Genomic DNA, 20,027 nt, shown 5'->3' on the forward strand with positions numbered 1-20,027 from the left:
TAAATAAAAGAATCAAGCATGTTCTCTTCCTTTCATGTGCTCATTATATCACTGGCTAACCAAATAGTAGAGGAGGAAAAGTTTCTCTTTTATAGAAGAATATCAGTAAATAAATGAAGAATAAATCATAAAAATAGAATACATTATTGCAATCCCTAATGAATCAGTGGATCTAGGCAATTTGTATCAACTGCTGCAAACATCACAAAAACAGAATTACGTGTCTCTGGAAAAAGGGTACACCACCACCTAGAAAATAATCTTGTCAAAAAAAAAAGGGGGAGGGAGCTGAAACTGATTAAGTCCCTAGATTCAATTACCAATTTATAGGAATTATGGAGGATGGAGGAAAATGTTACGCTACACCCCAAGAAGGTATCAACAAAATCCAGGTTGTGGGAAAACAACAAAATGAATGATCCAGTTTTTTCAACAAATAAATTAGAAAAGGAAAAAAAGGTTATGTTTTGAAAATCTAAAGACAATAAGATACTTAAAAAATATGCCTTTAAAAGAAGCAAACTATAATATTTAAGTATATACACTTGAGAAGTAAAACAATAAAGAAAGTGACCAAGCTTTAGCCCTGAAGACTCAGGTAAATTGTATGAGCAAATGACTCACATTTCTAGCACGTACCTGAAGAAGTATATGTGAAGCTGGATCCTGAGGGTTCTTGAATGAAGATGGAGAATAATAAAATATAAAGTTGAGTAAAGGAGAGTTTTTATGTTACAGAGCACTCTCTTGGGACAAAGGATTTAATGCCTAGTCAAGGACTCAAGGAGATTGTGAAAATACTCGAATAGGATAGTTCTTAGAGATATGGAGAAATATGGAAATTTTCATGGCTGATGGTGGAAGGGAAAAATAAAAGGCTCAGAGATTTGTGTATGCTAAACCAGAAAACCCACCATCAGACTCAGACTGTTCCATTGGAAGATACATACACCATTTAACAAAGTTATAAAGCATAAAGAATTTTCAATGATATCTCTCCTCCTTAAATCAGGACTGATGATAGGAGAGGCCATTATAGAGCTAGGTTCACTGTTAGTAACAGGGTGATCTGAAACATCAGAAGCTCAATGATGGCACATAACCATAAGAAGTTGAGTGGATGCAATTACTATAATGAAGGGCAATTTTGCAGCAGCATCCAACGGTCCTGACCCACAGGGATTTATGAGAATATTTAGAACAAGGTACCCCAAAACAAAATAGATAGGCATTCAAAAAGGATATTTAATCTGTACTATCAAAAGAAATCAAAGATGTGAATGGATAAACAAATTGTGGTATATTCACACAATGGAATACTATTCAACGATAAAGAACGACGATGAATCCATGAAACATAACATGGAGGAATCTGGAAAGTATTATGATGAGTGAACTTAGTCAGTCACAAAAGGACAAATATTGTATAAAACCACTATTATAAAAACCCAAGCAAAGGTTTAAACACAAAACGAAACATTCTTTGATGGTTACCAGGGTGGGGAGGGAGAGACAGGGGTATTCACTAACTAGAAAATAGACAAGAATTATCTTAGGTGAAGGGAAGGACAGCACACACTACAGGGGAAGTCAGCACGATTGGAGTAAACCAAAGCTAAGAAGTTTCCTGAATTCAACCAAACACTTCGAGGGACAGGGTAGCAGGGGCTGGGGTCTGGGGATCATGGTTTCCGGGGACATCTAGGTCAACTGGCATAGCAGAGTTTTTTAGGAAAATGTTCTGCATCTCACTTCGGTGAGTGGCGTCTGGGGTCTTAAAAGCTAGCGAGCAGCCATCTAAGATGCATCAACTGGTCCCAACCCACCTGGAGTAAAGGAGAATGAAGAACACCAAAGATACAAGGAAAGTATTAGCCCAAGAGACAGAAATGGCCCCCATAAAACAGAGACTTCATCAGCCTAAGACCAAAAGTACTAGACAGTGGCTGGCTACCACGATGACTGCTCTGACAGGGAACACAACAGAGAGTCCTTGACAGAGCAAGAGAAAAGTGGGGTGCAGAACTCAAATTATAGTACAAATACCAGATTTAATGGTTTGATTGAGACTGGAGGGACCCTGGAAGATGTGGTGCCCGGGCTCTCTGCTAGCCCAAAACTAAAACCATTCCCGAGGACAACTCTTCAGACAAAGATTAGACTGGACTATGGCACATAAAATGATACTTGTGAAGAGTGTGCTTCTTAGCTTAAGTAAATACATGAGACTAAATGAGCAGCTCTTGTCTGGAGGCGAGATGAGAAGGCAGAGAGGGTCAGGAGCTGGTTGAATGGACACGGGAAATCTAGGGTGGAAAGGAAGAGTGTGCTGTCATAGTATAGGGAGAGCGGGTAGGGTCAGAAAACAATGCATGTATAAAGTTTTGTATGAGAGACTAACTTGAATTGTAAACTTTCACTTAAAGCATAACAATGAAAAAAAGAAAGAAAAAAATCAAAGATGGATGATCAGGAGGCTGAGGGAAGTCACCTCAATAAAAGTCAAGGTCCTTTGTCCAGGTAATAATCTGGAACTAGGTAATAAATGAACCACACCGGTCCAAGTGTAGTTCACTGTGAGTACCCGTTTGGTGCTGTGAAGACCTATTCCACAATCATTTCTTCAGTCCCTGAATGCATAATTGGAATAGACTTCCGTGGCTTTGGCACAATATAAAGTTAGATTCTTGGACTCTGGTAAAAGAGTTATTTATAATACAGGAAATCAAGTGGAGGCCTCTGAAGCATCCCCTAACACCAGTCAAGATAGTAAATCAAAGCTATGTCACATTCTGGGGCAATGTAGGCCTTAAAAGACCTAAAGCATACAGTAGTAGTGATCCTCAACACATCCTATTAAGTTTACCAGACTATCCACGCCCCCAATCCAAAAAAAAAAAAAAAAAAAACCCAGATGGTTTCTGTAGGATGGTAGTGGACTACTGCAAACTTAACCAAGTAGCCCCAATTGCAGTTGCTGTGCCAGATGTGCTATCTTTGCTGGAGCAGGTTATTACAGCCTCGCATACATGGTATATATCCACTGATTTGGCAATGTATTCTTTACCATTTCTATCTAAAAAAAAAGAAAGAGTTCAAATTCACTTGCAATGGACAACAGTATACATTCACCATCTTGTCCTGCTACTATTTTAGTTCTCTCCCTTCTGCCATAATGTACTCTGAAGATATCTGGACTAGCAAAATATTTTTCAGAATATCACACTGGTCCTCTATATCAATAACATCATGCTAATCAAGCTGGTTGAGCTAGGAGTGGCTACTAGATTAAAGACCTTGGCAAGACGTTTATACTTCAGTGAGTGAGAGATAAGTCCTATGAAGTTTCAGGGGTCCACCATTTCAGTTTAATTATTAGGCCTACAAAGGTCTGGGATATGCCAGGATATCAACTCCAAAATACAGGACACATTTATTCCAACTTTTATCTTCCAAAAGTAAGCATGAGGTCTGGTAGTTCTCTTCAGGTTCTGGCAGCATTTTCCATAACTGAGCTGACTCCATGATATTAGAAATATTAAAGGTAGGAAAAGAGGTCATTTGGGTTTTATGGCAAGCCCAAATAGGGAATCACAAAGTAGATCTTCTTACATTTGGGGGAATTTTCATATCATGAGTCCCGCCTTCCCCTGTCATGGTAGAATTCAAACACCAGCTTTTCTTGTAGCTAGCACTTAGGCATGGGACCCAGCCTTCCTCCAGCACACACACCAAGAGACACTTTCATAGATAAGCAACATGACAAAATATGCTTTATGCAGGGTAGCCCTCCCATTTGGCTGGTGTAGGGGGCATCAGTGATGGAGGGAATAATGGATGTGGGGGCATTGAATGCCTGGCATTTCATATCTGATGGAGGAGCCACCAGTGGTATCCATATCAAGCCAGTGTACCGCATCATTTTTGGTCTTGTTCCTAGAAGTTTATCCTCAAATCTGTTTCTTCAACAATCCCAAGTAGTACCTAATAAACCTTCAGAGATTATTTTTCTTGTTCAACTAGCCAAACTAGATTTTGTTGTTTGCAACAAGATCTGCTTATTGCATTTTAATATACTAAAAAATGCTTACTCTTATTCATAAAAAAAGAAATACAAATTAAACTCTAAATGCATGCCACTTTTCACTTATCAAATTAAAAAGGATAGAAAATTTGATCTATTGGCAATGATGTGGGGAAACAGGCTCTGTCCTTGTTGGTGAGAAAGTGAACTTATGTATACTTTTCAAGGCAGATAATGTGAAAATACCTATCAAAATTTGAAATATGAATATCTTTTAATGAAGAAATATGATTTCTACATTGTATTTTACACATATACTCTTATATGAGCCATTAAATGAATGTATAATAAAATTAATTTCTGAATTGTTTGTAAATAGAAAAGATTAAAAGCAATGTAAGTGCAGTCAACTAGGAACTTGTTAAATAAATGGTTGAACATATAGAGAATGGAGTAATATTTAAAAGGAAAGAAGTCTCTAGGTGGCACAAATGGTTAACTGCTCAACTACTAACCAAAAGGTTGGCAGTATGAACTCACCCAGAGGGGCCTTGGAAGAAAGGTCTATAGATCTCTTTCCAAAAGGTCACAGCCTTGGAAACCCTATGGAATGCAGTTCTACTCGGTAAAACATGGGGTCACCGTGAGTCAGAATTGACTCCACGGCAATGGTTTTTAGGTTTTATTTAGAAGGAAAAATTTCTACACAGAATAACTAGACATATTGTTAAAGAAGTAAAGCTAAGTGTGGAGCGTTGAGCACAGAATGCTACCTACCCTCTGTGTGGAATGGGATAGGCTTCCAGAAATGATTGCTTTGATTTGGAATATCCCTGCATGAATGCAGCAGCTGATAACTGCCATGGTCTCTGGAGAGGGAAGGTGGGTGGGCACTCAAGGAAATGCACTTTTCAAATATTTCTGTTTGTAGCTTTGAGTTTCATACTGCTTACCTGATTTATCTCCTTGTAAACTACTCATAAAAAAATCTTAGCTTGTCTATAACACAGATGAAAATATGTACAAGTGAAAGACCATTAAACCTTTATACATAGTGTGGTAGTTTTGCATTGTCTTTTGCAGAAAGCAGTTTAATTTTTTTCTTTCATTTAAGGTTTCCTAATTTTGATATAATACATTCTTTATGAAACAATGTTGAGTTGCAGAGAGTAAGGCTAATGCACTTCCCCAGCACTCTTCACCTTCACCCTTACATAACCAGTGTTAACTGGTGTGTATCTCTCCACACCATTCCCCTTGTTCATATCATCATACATGATTCTAATGTACAGGCATGGATTAGCCAATAAGCAAGGTAAGCACATGGGTAAACTGTTCACTACAGATTAGTAAGTAAGCCTGTGCTTATTTTGTTTACTGGATCATCCACTCCTGTCAGGAATCGTAAATTTGAAAAGAGGCTTTGATTCTGTAGTAAGGTGCTGTGGGGTTAGGAGGAGAGAGATGCCTACCATACTTAGAAGCAGAATCTTTGATGTGGTGAAAAAATGTGAAATTGCCTATTGGCCTTTTCTTTTGTTCTGTGCAAGTTCAAAGTTAAAAAAAAAAAAAAGCGAAGTGGTTCACTACAGATGATCTAGTAAGCAAGGTAAGCGCTGGGCTTACCTTGCATATTGGATTATCCACCTCTGCTATTGTATATATGTTTGCATGATGTGTGTGTGTTGTTATTATGTAGAATGATTTTCTAGGGCTGAACTCTACACTGCCATTTACTGCCATTAGGGATGGCACACATTAAATAGAAGAAAGCAAAAGATAATTTTGTTCCTGTCTCCACATCTATCCACTTGTTTATTCATTTATTCTCTCATTCACCTGTGCAATATAGTTAGGGAATGACTGCTATGTGTTGGATGCTGTGCCACATAGCACAGAAAGGTAAACCAGATCCAGTCTCAGCACTGCAGAGTTAAATGATAGAAAACAGATGATTACAGCATCATGTATTAAGAGTTGGGGGAAAGTGTACACAAGATGCTATGAAGTCAGAGAAGAAGTTCTTGATCGGTTTAATCAGAGAAGCTCTCCAGAGAAAACAACACACAGAAACAGAATTGAGGAAAAGGCAGCAGAGCTATAGGCAAAGCTATTCTAAACATTAAAAGAAGAAGAAGAAAAAAAAAAAAAAAAGGCAGAGGTAAAGTCAGTGAGGCACACAGGATAGAAGAGTTTTGGGGAACTCCGAATGTTTTAGGATAAGCAGTTTGGGTAGACGGCAGTGGTGGTTCAGTGGTAGAATTCCCACCTTCCATGTGGGAGACCCAGGTTGGATTCCCAGCAATGTGCCTTAAGTGCTGTCACCACTTATCCGTGTGTTGCTCTGATACTGAATAAATTTCAGCAGAGCTTCCAGACTAAGACAGACTAGGAAGAAAGGCCTAACGACATACTTCTGAAAATCAGCCAGTGAAAAACCTACAGATGACAACAGTCTGATGTTGTGCATGGGGTTGCCATGAGTTGGGGGCTGACTTAATGGCAGGTAACAACAACAACCAAGTTTGTGCAGGAGAATGTTGAAATCTAAGTTAAAGAGTTATTTAAAGCCTAGATTATGAAGGGCTTCGTGATTGGATATTATCCTAAAAGCAAAAGTGAAGAAGAATCCTGCATGAAGACTTAGAAGTTCTAAGGTACAATGTACACCAGAGGACAGCAATCTTGAGAACTGTCTCAGAATTCTGCCTATGGTATCCTCTGACTTGTTTTTGTATTTTGTTTGTTTATTTTCTACTAACAGTTGCAAATTCTTCATTATTTTTAGTACCTTATATACCACTGATATGTTATTCTCCAACAAAATTTTTACAAAAACAATTTTTTTTCAATAATAGGTAACCCACATCCACATTTCCACCCTCACTTTCCAACTTCCCAGAGCCCTGTCTTATACAATTCCACGGTAATGAAAACTTGTACCATAAAAGAAAAAAAAAAATAAGGATTTTATAGCATTATTTTCCAAATGCAAGTTTTAGCAAAAAAGGAAAAGATTTTCCCATACAGATTTTCTAATAAGAAAGAAACAGAGCATACTAAAAATACTATTTTTTAAGGCACTGTAGGAAATACAAAGACTTACAGAACTTTTTCCAGGTACTAAAAATAGCTGTAATCTAGTTGGGAAAGAAGATGTAATCACACAACAAGCTGAATAACAATGAAATATTTAAATGGAAATTCAAATCAACAATAGAGGTCAAGTCACAAAGTTGTAAATTATTAATTGCCAAATTAACCCTACAGACAGTATGAGTTCAGACGAGAGTGTTCAGCTTATTTATTGTGGCAACACAAGCTACATCAAAACTAACGCCCCATTGTTGGGGAGTAGATTCCAACTCATAGTGACCCCATAGGACAGAGCAGAACCGCCACATTGTTGTGGAGTAGATTCCAACTCATAGTGACCCTATAGGACAGAGTAGAACCGCCCCATAGGGTTTCAAAGGAGCGGCTGGTGGATTCAAACTGTCAACCTTTTTGTTAGCAGTGAAACGCTTAACCAAGGCACCACCAGGGCTCCACCTCAAAACCTAGTGGCTTTAAAACACCCAAAACTCACCAAACGCACTGTCATTGAGTTAATTTCAACTCAAAGCGACCCTATAGAAAAGAGTAGAACTGCCCCGTAGGGTTTCCAAGGCTGTAATCTCTACGGCAACAAATGGCCGCATCTTTGTCCTGCAGAGCAGCTGGTGGGCTCGAATTGCTGGGTTCTAACTGCTAACCTTTTGGTTAGCAGCCAAGCGCTTTAACCACTGCGCCACTAGGGCTCTGTTAGTAATACATACCAATTAAAACTTAACCATTCCTGCTAGAGTGACCAGAGCTCATGTTTAGCGTTTTCACGTTCAAAATGTGTTTCTAAAGTTTTCTTTCAACTTGCTTTCATGACACTGAAATATTTTCAACTTATGATTATCATACCTGAATTTCGAAACATAAAGACGGTGGGGTAACAAAGCTTATGAAACTTACTTAAAAAAAATATTTAATGAGTAATAACATCTTGGAGAATCATCGAATCCTATGACCGTTTTATGTTATAATGTGAATTCCTCTCCTCTTCCCTGATAAAGCGCTAGGTTTTAGTTCTTTTCTTCAGTAGGGAGCACTGAAAAATTCAAGCCACTTTCTTGCTAGTAAGGGATCGCTTTATCTTAAAAGCCTTAGGGTTTGACGAAGGTCAACATCCTTGTGCGGTTTCACACAGCATCTCCTTTCAGTAGGTTTTGTTTCTTGAGCCATAAGTGGCTCCTTAAAAACGCATGTTATGCGAAGCAAACAAAGGAAAAGGAAAATAAAAACATACACACTATGGGGCCCTGCTGGCGAAGTGGTTAAACGTTTGGCTGCTAACCAAAAAGGTTGGCAGTTGGAATCCACCAGGCTCCTTAGAAATCCTAAGAAGCAATCGACTTGATGGCAACGGGTTTTCAGGATGGGGCCTTGGGACTCTGAAACCTTATGCCGGAGAGAACCGGTTAAATCTTAAGAGATTGGAGGGGCGGGTGCATGAGATTGCTACACACGGCAAAGAAAGATAAATTCAGGTTGTCGGGCAGGATGGACAGCGCCTTACTCCAGCGCTACAATAAGCTTTCTTATTAATAAGGACACCCAAAGGTGTCCGGGAAGAGCAGAAAAGTGCCCTCCATGCTCTTATCTGTCCCATCAAAGTAAACACACGAACCCTGCCTCAGATAACTACAAAGGGGAGTCTACTCAGAGCGTCGTAGAGATAAATATATGTAGTAGGAGTGTCGCCTTTCCCCCAGGAGATAGGCTAGGCAGCACCCGCCCTACGTCTTCATCAAAGTCGCTCCCAGCCAGGCCGGAGCCGAGAGGGCGGAGGCCGGAGGGGATGTGGCGCGGAGGTGGCCACCGTACATCCGGGGGCGTCCGCAGCTGGCGGCGCGCTGCATAATTGACGGGGGGACTGGCGCGCGTTGGCTTGGCCTCGCGCGGCTAGCGCTTCTCGGGGGAGGAGGCCCAGGCGCCAGCCCCTCCCACCTGCCTTTTCTCCCGGGTCCTGCCCCCTGCACTCGCAGCGAGCGCCCCGCCACCGGCGAGTGTGCGTAGGGAATCCGGGCACCGGAGGCAGCGTGACGAGGAGCCCGCTTCCCGCTAGGACCGCGGCGGACCCGCTGTCGCCATGTGCGCCCTCCCCGGCCCCCTAGGGTCCCCGGCACTGCCGCCTCTGCCTCTTTTCCTGCTGTGCCTACTCGCTGCGGCGCGCCCGAGCGTGGCGGACGGCATCTCCCCAGGTGTGATGGGTGCAGGGGCTGGGGAGGGGAAGGGCGCGCGGGCAGGGGCACGCGAGCGGAGGGCATCGCCGGGGCGGGGGGAAAAGAGGCGCCTGGCTGTTGGCGAAGGCGGGTGGGGAGCCGCGGGCCGCGGCCTCCTCCCATTGACTAAACTTGGGTTACCTAAGCTAAACTGGGGGACTGGGGCGGCGGGGCTCCTCCGCTCCATTGCTTGAATCTGAAACGAACAGCTCCCCTTAAGTGGGGAGTGGTGAGAGTGGGGACTGTATCAGGTTTTCCTAGGTAGAAGGTTAGGGAGGTGGGTGAGTGGGTGGGGGCAGGAGCAAGGCAGCGACTGCTGATCTGCTGTTGTGACATGATTTCTGAAAGCCACTCTCCCCAAGGCCAACTCCTTTTCCTTGAATCGTTAATAAGGCTTACATATCGCCTGTTTTGTTCCTCCTGGCAGGTGGGTTTGCTTTGAGGATGTTAGAGCCAAGACAATATTATAACAAAAATCAACCACATAAACAAAACCTCCACAGTTCATAGGATTGTGTGTGTGTGTTTATCTTCTTTTACACCATGGAAAACAAAGTTTTTGTGTTGGTTGCTTAAGACACTTCGACAGAGGGATTTATGTGCGCTAACGTTACTGTAACTAACACCAAAATTGCCATTTTAGCTTCACTTGTTTGTAATCAAGTAAAAGTATTTTTTATGTTGAAAGTATCCCATCTAATCAGCCTCGTAATGCAAGTTCTTGTGTTATATATTTCAAAGTGTTAGCAGCCAATTAGGTTAATAGACCACCACCACCTCTGAAGCTGGCAAATATTGGCCACCAGTAACTAAAATTGGGACATTATTCTACACAAGGTTTTCAACCTTTCATATTAATTTATTTTCATGAGTTCATAGCATTTAAATTTTTCAGAACATACTCTAAAGAAGGAATGGTAATCAAAGCATAAGATTATTCATTTTTTAATCAATGCCCCTTAAAAGGCCTAGTTGTTAACAGTGTAGACGAAACATTTTGAATTGCTTCGATTTCTAAATGTCCTTCTCCCCCTGCCCAGCAGCATGTCTCCTTTCTATTCATACCACTTACAAAGAATTGACAAGGATATTTTCCCCTCTCTGGCTCTCCCTGATTCTTCTGTGCTCATCAACCATGTTGTTGTTGGGTGCCATGGAGTCGATTCTGACTCATGATGACCCCATGTGACAGAGTTCAGCTGCCCCATACGGTTTTCTTGGCTGTAATCTCCAAGAAAGATCGCCAGGTCTTTTCTCCCACAGAGCCACTGGGTGAGTTTGAACCTGCGACCTTTCTGTTAGAGCCAAGCTCTTTAACCCTTGCACCACCAGGGCTCCCTTCTTCCACCATGTGTCCCAGAATATTTTAGTTCTGAGGACCAATGCATTCTGGCTTAGTTCTAGCTCTTTGGTTCTCAACTTGTATGTAAATACTGATACCTGGGTCCTTCCCTCAAAAATTCTGATTCAATTGACCTAGGATTCAACGTGAACATCGTGAGTTTTAAAAGTTCCCCATGTGATTCTAAGTGCAGTCCTGGTTGAAAACCACTGCTCTAAAATGATGTGGGTCTAGAGAGTGCAAGTTATATCCAGAGCAGATCTCTAAGAAGAAGGAGGGAGAAAAAACAGGAAACACGTGAAATATATCTCAAAACCAAAAAACAAACCAGTGGTAATGGAGTTGTTTCCAGCTCATGGCAACACTGTGTGTGTCAGAGTAGAACTGCTTGCTCCATGGGCTTTTCAATGGCTGTGATCTTTCAAAAGTAGATCGTCAGGCCTTTCTTTGAGGAGCCCAGTGAAGGTGTAAATAAATGGGATATATGAGGGTTGGGGCAGCAAATGTCTGTGTATGTATATAAGTCCTGTCCTTATAGCTCCACTTAAGCTAAAATTATTGTATAACATGTTATATACATGGCATGAAACTAGCATCTGGTTTTCAGGCAGAGTAAAAAATTGTCAGGCAACTTCAGCTGATTTTTTGGATTGTATTGATCTCCACAGAAGCCCTGGTGGCGCAGTGTTTAAGAGCTTGGCTACTAACCAGAAGGTCAGTGTTTCAAATCCACCAGCCACTCCTTGGAATCTCTATGGGGCAGTTCTACTCTGTCTTATAGGGTCATTATGATCTCCCTGAGATTCAGTTTCCTTTCTGCTAAAGAATATTGTGACGTTTACTAGATATTTTTTTATCTAGGGGCTTCGAACTACTTGGAGATAGGTGTTTCTGTAAGCTAAGACTTTGAGCCAAATTTTAATAATAAAAATAGTTACTTTATCATATTTACTATGTAATAACTATGTGCCAGGCACTACTCTAAGCAGTTTATAGCCTTATCAGTTATCTTTTATTATCTTCGACTTTCAGATGAGGAAATTGAGGCTTAAAGAGGTTAAGGAATTACCCAAGTAAACATCGTTAGTTAAGCATTGGAGCAGGAAATTTAACACTGGTCAGTCTGACTCCAGAACCTGTTTTCTAATGCAGGATAGTCGGTTGCCTCCCTGCACTTCAATGTCTATGGAAGTTTGGAACCGCCAGCAGGGAGCAAGCACAGTGTGTGAATCTAAATGACTGATTTGAGCTGAAAGGCATGCTGACAGAGTTTGAGTCCTGCAATAAAATTAGGCTCGGGGACCCATCCTGACTCTGAGGCTATTTCAGTAATATAAGCACTGTAACATGTCTTTGTAAAGGAGAAGTGTTACGTGCATGGGAATATTTAAACATGCTGTTATTACTATTGCATGGAACAAATTGGTGGAATGCGTTATTTTTATCTTTTGAAAAATCTTTTGACTCTGCATTGAGTCCTTTGAAGGGAACAGTTTGATTTCTAGAGGACATGTCTTATATGCTTCCTTGATCAACCCTCTCCTCCACAAAACACCCCTCCCGTCACACACACCAACTGCCTAGTAATAGATATTTGTTGAAACAAATATAAGCACCTACATGTGCCTGATATTGTGTTAATGGTTGTTTAGGTAGAAAACTTTAACAGTTTTTAACCTATAAAGACATTGAAATTGTTTAAAGGAATAGATTAATGATAAGCCCACTTTTAATAGGGATGAATCTGATGCGTTCGATTTTTACCCTAAATTTACCATCACATTTAAAATTACATTATATAAACATTTGTTAAGAATTAGTTCAACAGACTCTTCCTCTTCCAGGTCTCCTTGCCTTTCTCCTTCTCTTCTCTTCTCTCCCTGAAGGTGTAGCCCCACAAGTGGGGAAGAGGAGGGATGGGGCATCTTCACCTGGTGGTCTAATGAGCCTAGAACAAGGTATCAGAAGCTGAGCCAGGCAAAGATGGAGTCCGTGTAGGCGGGCGGCCCAGTGTGCAGTGTTAAAGTCTGAACACAGTGAAGTGGGTGCTCCTGCAGAGGGGCAGCCTGATGCAGGGTCTCAGAGCTGAGCAGGGTGACAAGGGCTTCTCTGAAATGGACAGTATATCATGCGGTGTAAGAGCCCAGTCAGCATATGGAGGGCATCCACGCAGGGGGAGAAGACCAGCACAAAGATTGGAGCCCGAGTGGGGTAAGGAATCCATCTCTGTGAGGACAGGTGTGGTAGCGGCAGGAGATTAGTTACCTACAGGAGGATTGATCATGTAAGTAGTCTGGTAAGGATAATAGGACCCAGGGTTTTTGCTATCAAGGAAATAAAGGGCGAAAACCAGAATGAACCCTGTGGTGCTGGATTGTAATTGATGGTATCAGTGTGAATTCATGACTATCAATAGATAGATACATTGATAAAGGTGTAAAATGTAAACGTGTATACGTGTAGATTATATATGTATAATTTATATATATGTATATTATATACATTTATATATGTACACATATTCATAACGTGTATATATGTAAATGCATATAATATAAAATATACATATGTATTATGTGTGTGGGAATATGCATACATGCATTTCTAGCTCTGTCCACTGAGAAGGAGCAGTGGTTTCCCAGTGGCAATAAGAATACTTACTGCCTAGGTCTTGAACTCTAAATACCATTTTTTACTAAAACTAACTAAGGCTTCTTAGAGAAATGGCTGATTTCAGGACTGGGACACAGAAAGTACAAGATAAGCCTGGGACATCTTGTGCCAGAAACCAGTGAAGTGCTCAAAGAAAGGTCATGTCAAAAGGATACAGACACCAGCTTGAAGCAGATTCCACTGTACAAATCTAAAAAATTGAACATAAAAATAGTCATTCTATCAGATTATAACCCCATGAATAAAATAGGAATTTGTGAGTACATACTAATATAAATTAAATGAATCAGTTGAAAGTTTGATTTGGCACAAAATATTACATAGTTTCAAAGTAATTTTCCACAAAATTCTTATTGATGCAAATAGAAAAAGAACAACTTTACAGTGGAGAAGGCTGGCAGACACACCACTGTAATAAAGTGAAAATCACCACTAAAGACACAGATGAAAATTGTGTACTATTTGATAGGATACAATGAGAACACAGCATCACCTCTGTGATACTGCCAAAGATATATACCCCAAATCTAATCATATTGTAACAACATAGCTAGCCTGAAATCTTCAAATGTTTCAAGATCATGAAAGTCAGGAAAGACTGGAGCTGCTGCAGAATGAAGGAGACTAGAGACATGGCAACTAATGGCAACATGTGGTTCTGTACTGAAACCTTCTGCTGTAAAGTACATTACAGGGACTTTTGTTGAAACTTAAATGGGGTATGGGGGTGAGGTGGTAACGCATAAATATTAATTTCCTGATTTTAATGGTAACATTGTGATTATGTGGGAGTATGTCCTTGGCGTAGGAAAAGCATAATAATGTTTTAGAGGATAATGGGTCATTAGGTTAGCAACTTGCTCTCAGTTGGTTCAGGGGGAAGAAGTTGTTCTATGCTTGAAACTTTTCTGTTAGTTTGAGATTGTTTGAAAAATCAAGAGTTAGGTCAACTCTTTTTGAGGAAGCTTGAATTAGCATAGACGTTAAACCACAGTGATAGTTGAGGAGTGCTCATCCATTTATGTACTTAGGTACTGTTTTCCAAAGAAGTATTTGCCCTCAAATGGAAACAAATTATGTGTTGTGGTATTTGTCCTTGTCCTAATTCATAATCTTTTGAAGTTAATTTTGTATAGCTGGACTCACATATTTCACAATAAAAGGCAGACCTTGGAAATGAACAATTTAGGACACGCTGACGTAGAAGGAAACTATCACACCATGTTTTGTTAAATATAAACTCTCTCTACTCCTAATAAGACATCTTTGCTATTCATGTGTAACAATTGATTTCAAGTAATGTATTGTTATGTTGGAAATAATAAACCAAAAAACAAATCAGTTACTGTTGAGTCATTCTGACTCACACGAACCCTGTGTGCATGAGAGTAGAACTGTGTTCCACAGGGTTTTCAGCGACTGATTTTTTGTAAGTAGGTCACCAGGCCTTTCTTCCAAGGTGCCTGAATGGACTCAAACCACCAACCTTTTGATTAGCAGCAAAAAAAACATTAACAGTTTGCACTGTCCAGGGACTCCATAGAAATAATAAATGTCTTAAAAATGATGCTATCCTTTACACAAAAAACACCATTCTTTCTGGTACTTTTAAGTTATTGTCATTATTGTAACAAATGTATGCCATTCCCAAAACTGAATCTTTTTATAGCCTTATATTTATACAGTTCTGAGAACTTGAAATTTAGATGCCTTATTTGATTGATCTTGAATCTCAAAGTGCCATCATGATTTTTGTCAAGAGAACAGAGCTAGCTAATAGCTGTAACAGGTTTCCTGGTTTGCATTCCAAAACTCTATCCAGGACAGGGTGGCTCTTCACAAAAGGTCCTCAAAGAGGCCCCTGGCAGGAGGTGTGGTTGGCAAGAAACATCCATGCTTTTGAATATATGTACCTAAAACCATATGGTACAAGACCTTAGACCACATGGCCATTTGAACATTGTCATCGCTTTGAAGAACTGAAAGGTTGGAAGCTTGAATCCACCCAGAAGTGGCTTGGAAAAAAGGCCTTAAGATCACCTGTGAAACATCACAACCATTGAAAACCCTATGGAGCACAGTTTTACTCTGACACACATGGGGTTGCCATGAGTCAGAATCGACTCTATGGCAGGAGGTCTGATTTTTGTTTTTTTGAAGAATCAGAGTTGATGATTTATCTGTTGGACTAAATCAGGATTTTGGGCTCCTGTTGATATCCTGTTGATATTTTGGGCTGGATAATTCTTTGGGTGGCAGGGTACTGTTCATTGTAGATTATTTCTTAGTGTCCCTTGCCTCTACCTACTAGCTAGCTACCAATACCACCCTTCTCCCAAACATGTTTCCAGACATTGCCAAATGTTCCCTGGGGGACAAAATTGCCCCTGGTTGAGAACCACTGAACAAAGTCTAAGCCCTTTCAAAGAATAACCTGGTGGTGAAACATTTTTAAAATCCACAGTGTTTATAAAGAGCAGAAATCCTATTCAAACTTTTGAATATTTATTTTCAAGAGCATTATTTATCACAAACTTCACTGGTGAAGTATCTCAAAGACTCATGTAAATTAAAAATTCATGATGAGGAGGCTTGAAACATAAGCATTTCCACATTGCCCTTCAAAGTGTATTTTATTGCAAAAGTCATATTTTAAAGGAAAGATCAATCAGTAGTCTTGTATAACCAGGTTTTAAAAATAGTTTTACAAGGCTGTATAAAAGTTCACTTTGTTCTTGTTTTTTTTTTTTTTTAAACTAGTCTAAAAATGGCTTTCTTGGCCAATATTTACCACATTATTAAAAAATATAAAAATCCTGTATCTGGGTTATTATCTGTTCCTAACTTAGAAATTCTAATTTATAAATGGCCCCCATCAGGAGTTTATTTTCTTGACAAACCTTCCTTCTTTTATCTGTCACTACTGCCTTCAGAGAATCTTATCTCAGTTGTTGTTGACACATTGTTACACTGTCATCCTGCCCCTCAGGGACCTTCAGGTACCACCAACTCAACTGTTAAAACTCTTGTCTCACTGGAGTAGAGTACTGAGGAATCAAGGTAGCTTTATCCTCTCTTTCCCTCCTACTACTGCACTTAATGGCAAGAGTTAGGATAGGAATATTATATTCTAGAACCCAGAAATAGAGCTCTAAGCTCATTGTCTATAAGCAATATTATACTTGGTGATTAGTTTTAATGCTAAAGTTCAGCAATATTATGGTTTAAGTAGCTTTTAAAATATGGCAACAGACCTCATGGCTATATATATTACTTTCATGAGAAAACATATTCAGAGTTCCAAACTTGTTTTATTATGCATTGAATTTCTATAATTGGGGTGCATATTTATAATACTATATAACTCACAAAGCTAAAATTAAAATTTGTTAAAATAATTTAAATTATCCATATTGATAGCAATCAATATATAGGTGAGGGAGAGAGAATGTTTATCTTAATAGTCTCTTTTTCTTACACTTTTCTTTTTTAGATCAAGTCCAGACCATTCCAAGGTTTTAAAATACAACAGAGAGCATTTTGAGGATTTAGAAAGAATGTTTATTAGTCAGAGAACTTAATTCTGATTTAAGTAAAAGCAAATCTTAAAACCCAGTGCAGTTGTCTTGTGTTCCTCTCTTTTTCCCTTCCCTATTTACTTCAACTAAATGGGGTCACAATATTGAATATGTGAAAATCTTACTTTAATTTTAAAAAGAGATTATAGCACATTTATTTCATTTGAAAATGCTAATAGCATAAGAGTGGGTCCAAGATGGCGGAGTAGTCAGATGTTTCTGGTGGACCCTCTTACAACAAAGACCCAAAAAACCAAGTGAATTGATTATATATGACAATTTAGGGGCCCTGAACATCTAAGGCAAAGTTGAGGAACTGGACTGAGTGGCAAGGGGAGGGAGAGACGGTTCAGAAGCATCGAGGAGTTGCCAGACCTGACCCGGTGAGAACCTGAGCCCTTCAGGCCTCATAAGCTCTGGGGTGAGTGGTGAGGCAGGCAAGCAGCCATGTTTGGGAGGCGTATTCCGCACCGGGAGAGACGCAGAGGCAGAGAGTCTACTCGGCCACTAAGAACCAGTGAGAAGCAGCCCTCTGTCGGTGAAAGATAAGTAATTGCGTCTGGCCTACCAAGCAGATGAAAAACACCCCCCTTAGGGAAAAACCTCTCTCCCATTTACCTCCCCACTCCCTGCTCTGCACTGGGCCCTGGACTGGCTTCAGCAATTGCTGTTTCCTGGGCCGGAAGTGGGATCTGTCACATGCCCTGAGCCATTCTCCCAGCCTTGGAGAGTGAGCAAATTAACAAACGGGGGGAAATAATGCAGGCTCCCCTAAGCCAGGAACTCAGGGTAGGCACAGCTCCTTTGCCTAGGCACAGGCATAAGGGATCCACAGACTTTGAGTGCCTTTCCCCCTGCATAGACTTGTGTGTGCCCACTTCAACAGCGTAGGCCCTCATTAGTGCAGTACAGCAGGGTATATACCAGAAGTCTAACTTCAGCTGTTTCAGCTGTGAAATGGCAGGTTCGTGACGTTTGACTCTGCTCTGCCCATTAAGCAGGGTCTTCACCTACCCACATCAGGGGCCTGAGGACTGGTGGCTCCACCCATGCCACCTAGCCACCTGCGATAGTGGTGCAGGAATAAGAGGTGCCCCCTAGTCCTACAGCAAACAGCATTGGGTGCTCATAGTCCAGCTGCAAAACCCACTCATCTGTGTGCTCTAGGGAAAAGAACTCATCTTCCTGGACACTCGGGGGTGGCTGTCAGCCCCCTGCCTTGCTCAGAGTTTGTCAACCTGCTGCAGCCAGATGCCTGTGCCCACACGAGTCATCCAGGCCTGTCTAGGATTGTAGGTGAGAGCCTGCATCACACAGTTGGTGGCCATCTACCTGGGCACCTGAGCTGTATCCATACAGGAGGAGTGGGCAGACTCCTGAGCTCACATGCCTAGTAACAGATCAGACCACCTGGTGACAGGACATTAGAGCTTCAGAGGTGGCAATAATCAAGCTAGCTCACAGGAGCAGCCTATCTGGGCATATCAAAACAAGAAGCTAGGACACAGTAAGCAAACATAAAATAAATAAATATAATAACTTATTGATGGCTCAGAGACAACAGTCAATATGAAATCACATAGGCAGTCCATGATAGCTTCAGCAAGGTCTCAAAGGGTCTAGAAATTTTCCAGAAGGAGTGAAATTTCTTGGAATTACAGGAGGCAGAATACAAAAGATTAATATACAGAACTCTTCAAAGATTAGGAAGGAAATTAAGCAAAAGGCAGAACACGCATTAGAGGAAATTAAAAATATTAGAGAAGAGCATAATGACAAATTCAGCAAGCTGCAAGAATCCATAGAGAGACAGCAGTCAGAAATCCAGAAGATTAACAGTAAAACGTCAGAATTAGACAACTCAATAGACACTCATAGGAGCAGAATTGAGGCAATGGAAGTCAGAATTAGTGAGATTGAAGATAAAATACCTGACACCAACTTATTTGAGGAAAAATCAGATAAAAGGATTAAAAAAAATGAAGAAACCCTAAGAATTATGTGGGATTCTATCAAGAGGAATAACCTATGAGTGATTGGAATACCAGAACGGGGGAGAACCCATGCAGGCAGGAAGGCAACAGGATGACATATATAAAGCCTTGAAGGAAAAAAATTGCCACTCAGGAATTATATATACAGCAAAACAATCTCTCAAATATGATGGCAAAATTAGTGCATTTCCAGATAAACAGAAGTTTAGGGGGGTTGCAAAAACCAAACCAAAATTACAAGAAATACTAAAGGGAGTCCTCTGATTCGAAAATCAATAACATCAGATAATGCAGGACAGAGCAACCAGATATCAACCCAGATAGGGAAGTCACAAAAATACACCAAAGCTAAAATACTGAAAATATGGAAACAGATGTCAATATGTAAAAGATGACAACACTAAAACAAAAAAGAGGGACTTAAAAAATGTAGACATAGATTTTTCATATGGAGAGGAAGTCAAGGTGATATAAAGAAATAGAAGACTGGTATAAACTTAGAAAAATAGGGGTAAATATTAAGGTAATCACAAAGGAAGCTAACAATCCTACAAGTCAAAATTAAAAACTAGAAAAATACAAAGACTCATCAAATACAAAATCTACAACAATGAAAAAGAAAACACATAAAGAAAAAGAGCACAGAAAATTAAGTGGAACAAAGAAACTGTCAACAACACACAAAAAAAGACATCAAAATGAAAGCACTAAACTCATACCTATCAATAATTACACTGAATGTAAATGACTAATTGCACCAATAAAGGGACAGAGAGTGGCAGATTGGATAAAAAAAAGATCTGTCTATGTGCTGCCTACAAGAGACACACCTTAGACTTCAAGATACAAACAAACTAAAACTCAAAAGATGGAAAAAATATATCAGGTAAACAACACACAAAACAGCAGGAGTGGCAATATTAATTTCTGACAAAATAGACTTTAAAGTAAAATCCACCACAAAGGATAAGGAAGGACAGTATATAAAGATTAAAGGGTCAATAAACCAGGAAGACATAACTATAATAAATATTTACGCACCCAATGACAGGGCTCCAAAATACATAAAACAAACTCTAACAGCACTGAAAAGAGAGATAG

General features: G+C 40.2%; 2 protein-coding genes across 2 annotated transcripts in view; one reads left to right on the plus strand and one right to left on the minus strand.

The window, feature by feature from the left end:
- LOC101358326 (embigin) overlaps positions 1-8,976 on the minus strand; it is a 33,072-nt gene extending 24,096 nt beyond the window's left edge. Inside the window, 1 exon segment of the mRNA XM_023734960.1 lies at positions 8,858-8,976. Within this exon segment, the coding sequence (XP_023590728.1) occupies positions 8,858-8,976 (119 nt within the window).
- Positions 8,977-9,199: 223 nt separating this feature from the next.
- EMB (embigin) overlaps positions 9,200-20,027 on the plus strand; it is an 88,295-nt gene continuing 77,467 nt past the window's right edge. The window contains exon 1 of the mRNA XM_023734964.1: positions 9,200-9,318. Coding sequence (XP_023590732.1) covers positions 9,207-9,318 — 112 coding nt within the window. The 5' untranslated portion in view covers positions 9,200-9,206. The remainder of the gene's footprint in view (positions 9,319-20,027) is intronic.

This window comes from Trichechus manatus, unplaced genomic scaffold (genome assembly GCF_000243295.1).
Source record: "Trichechus manatus latirostris isolate Lorelei unplaced genomic scaffold, TriManLat1.0 scaffold00074, whole genome shotgun sequence".
Lineage (NCBI taxonomy): Eukaryota > Metazoa > Chordata > Mammalia > Sirenia > Trichechidae > Trichechus > Trichechus manatus.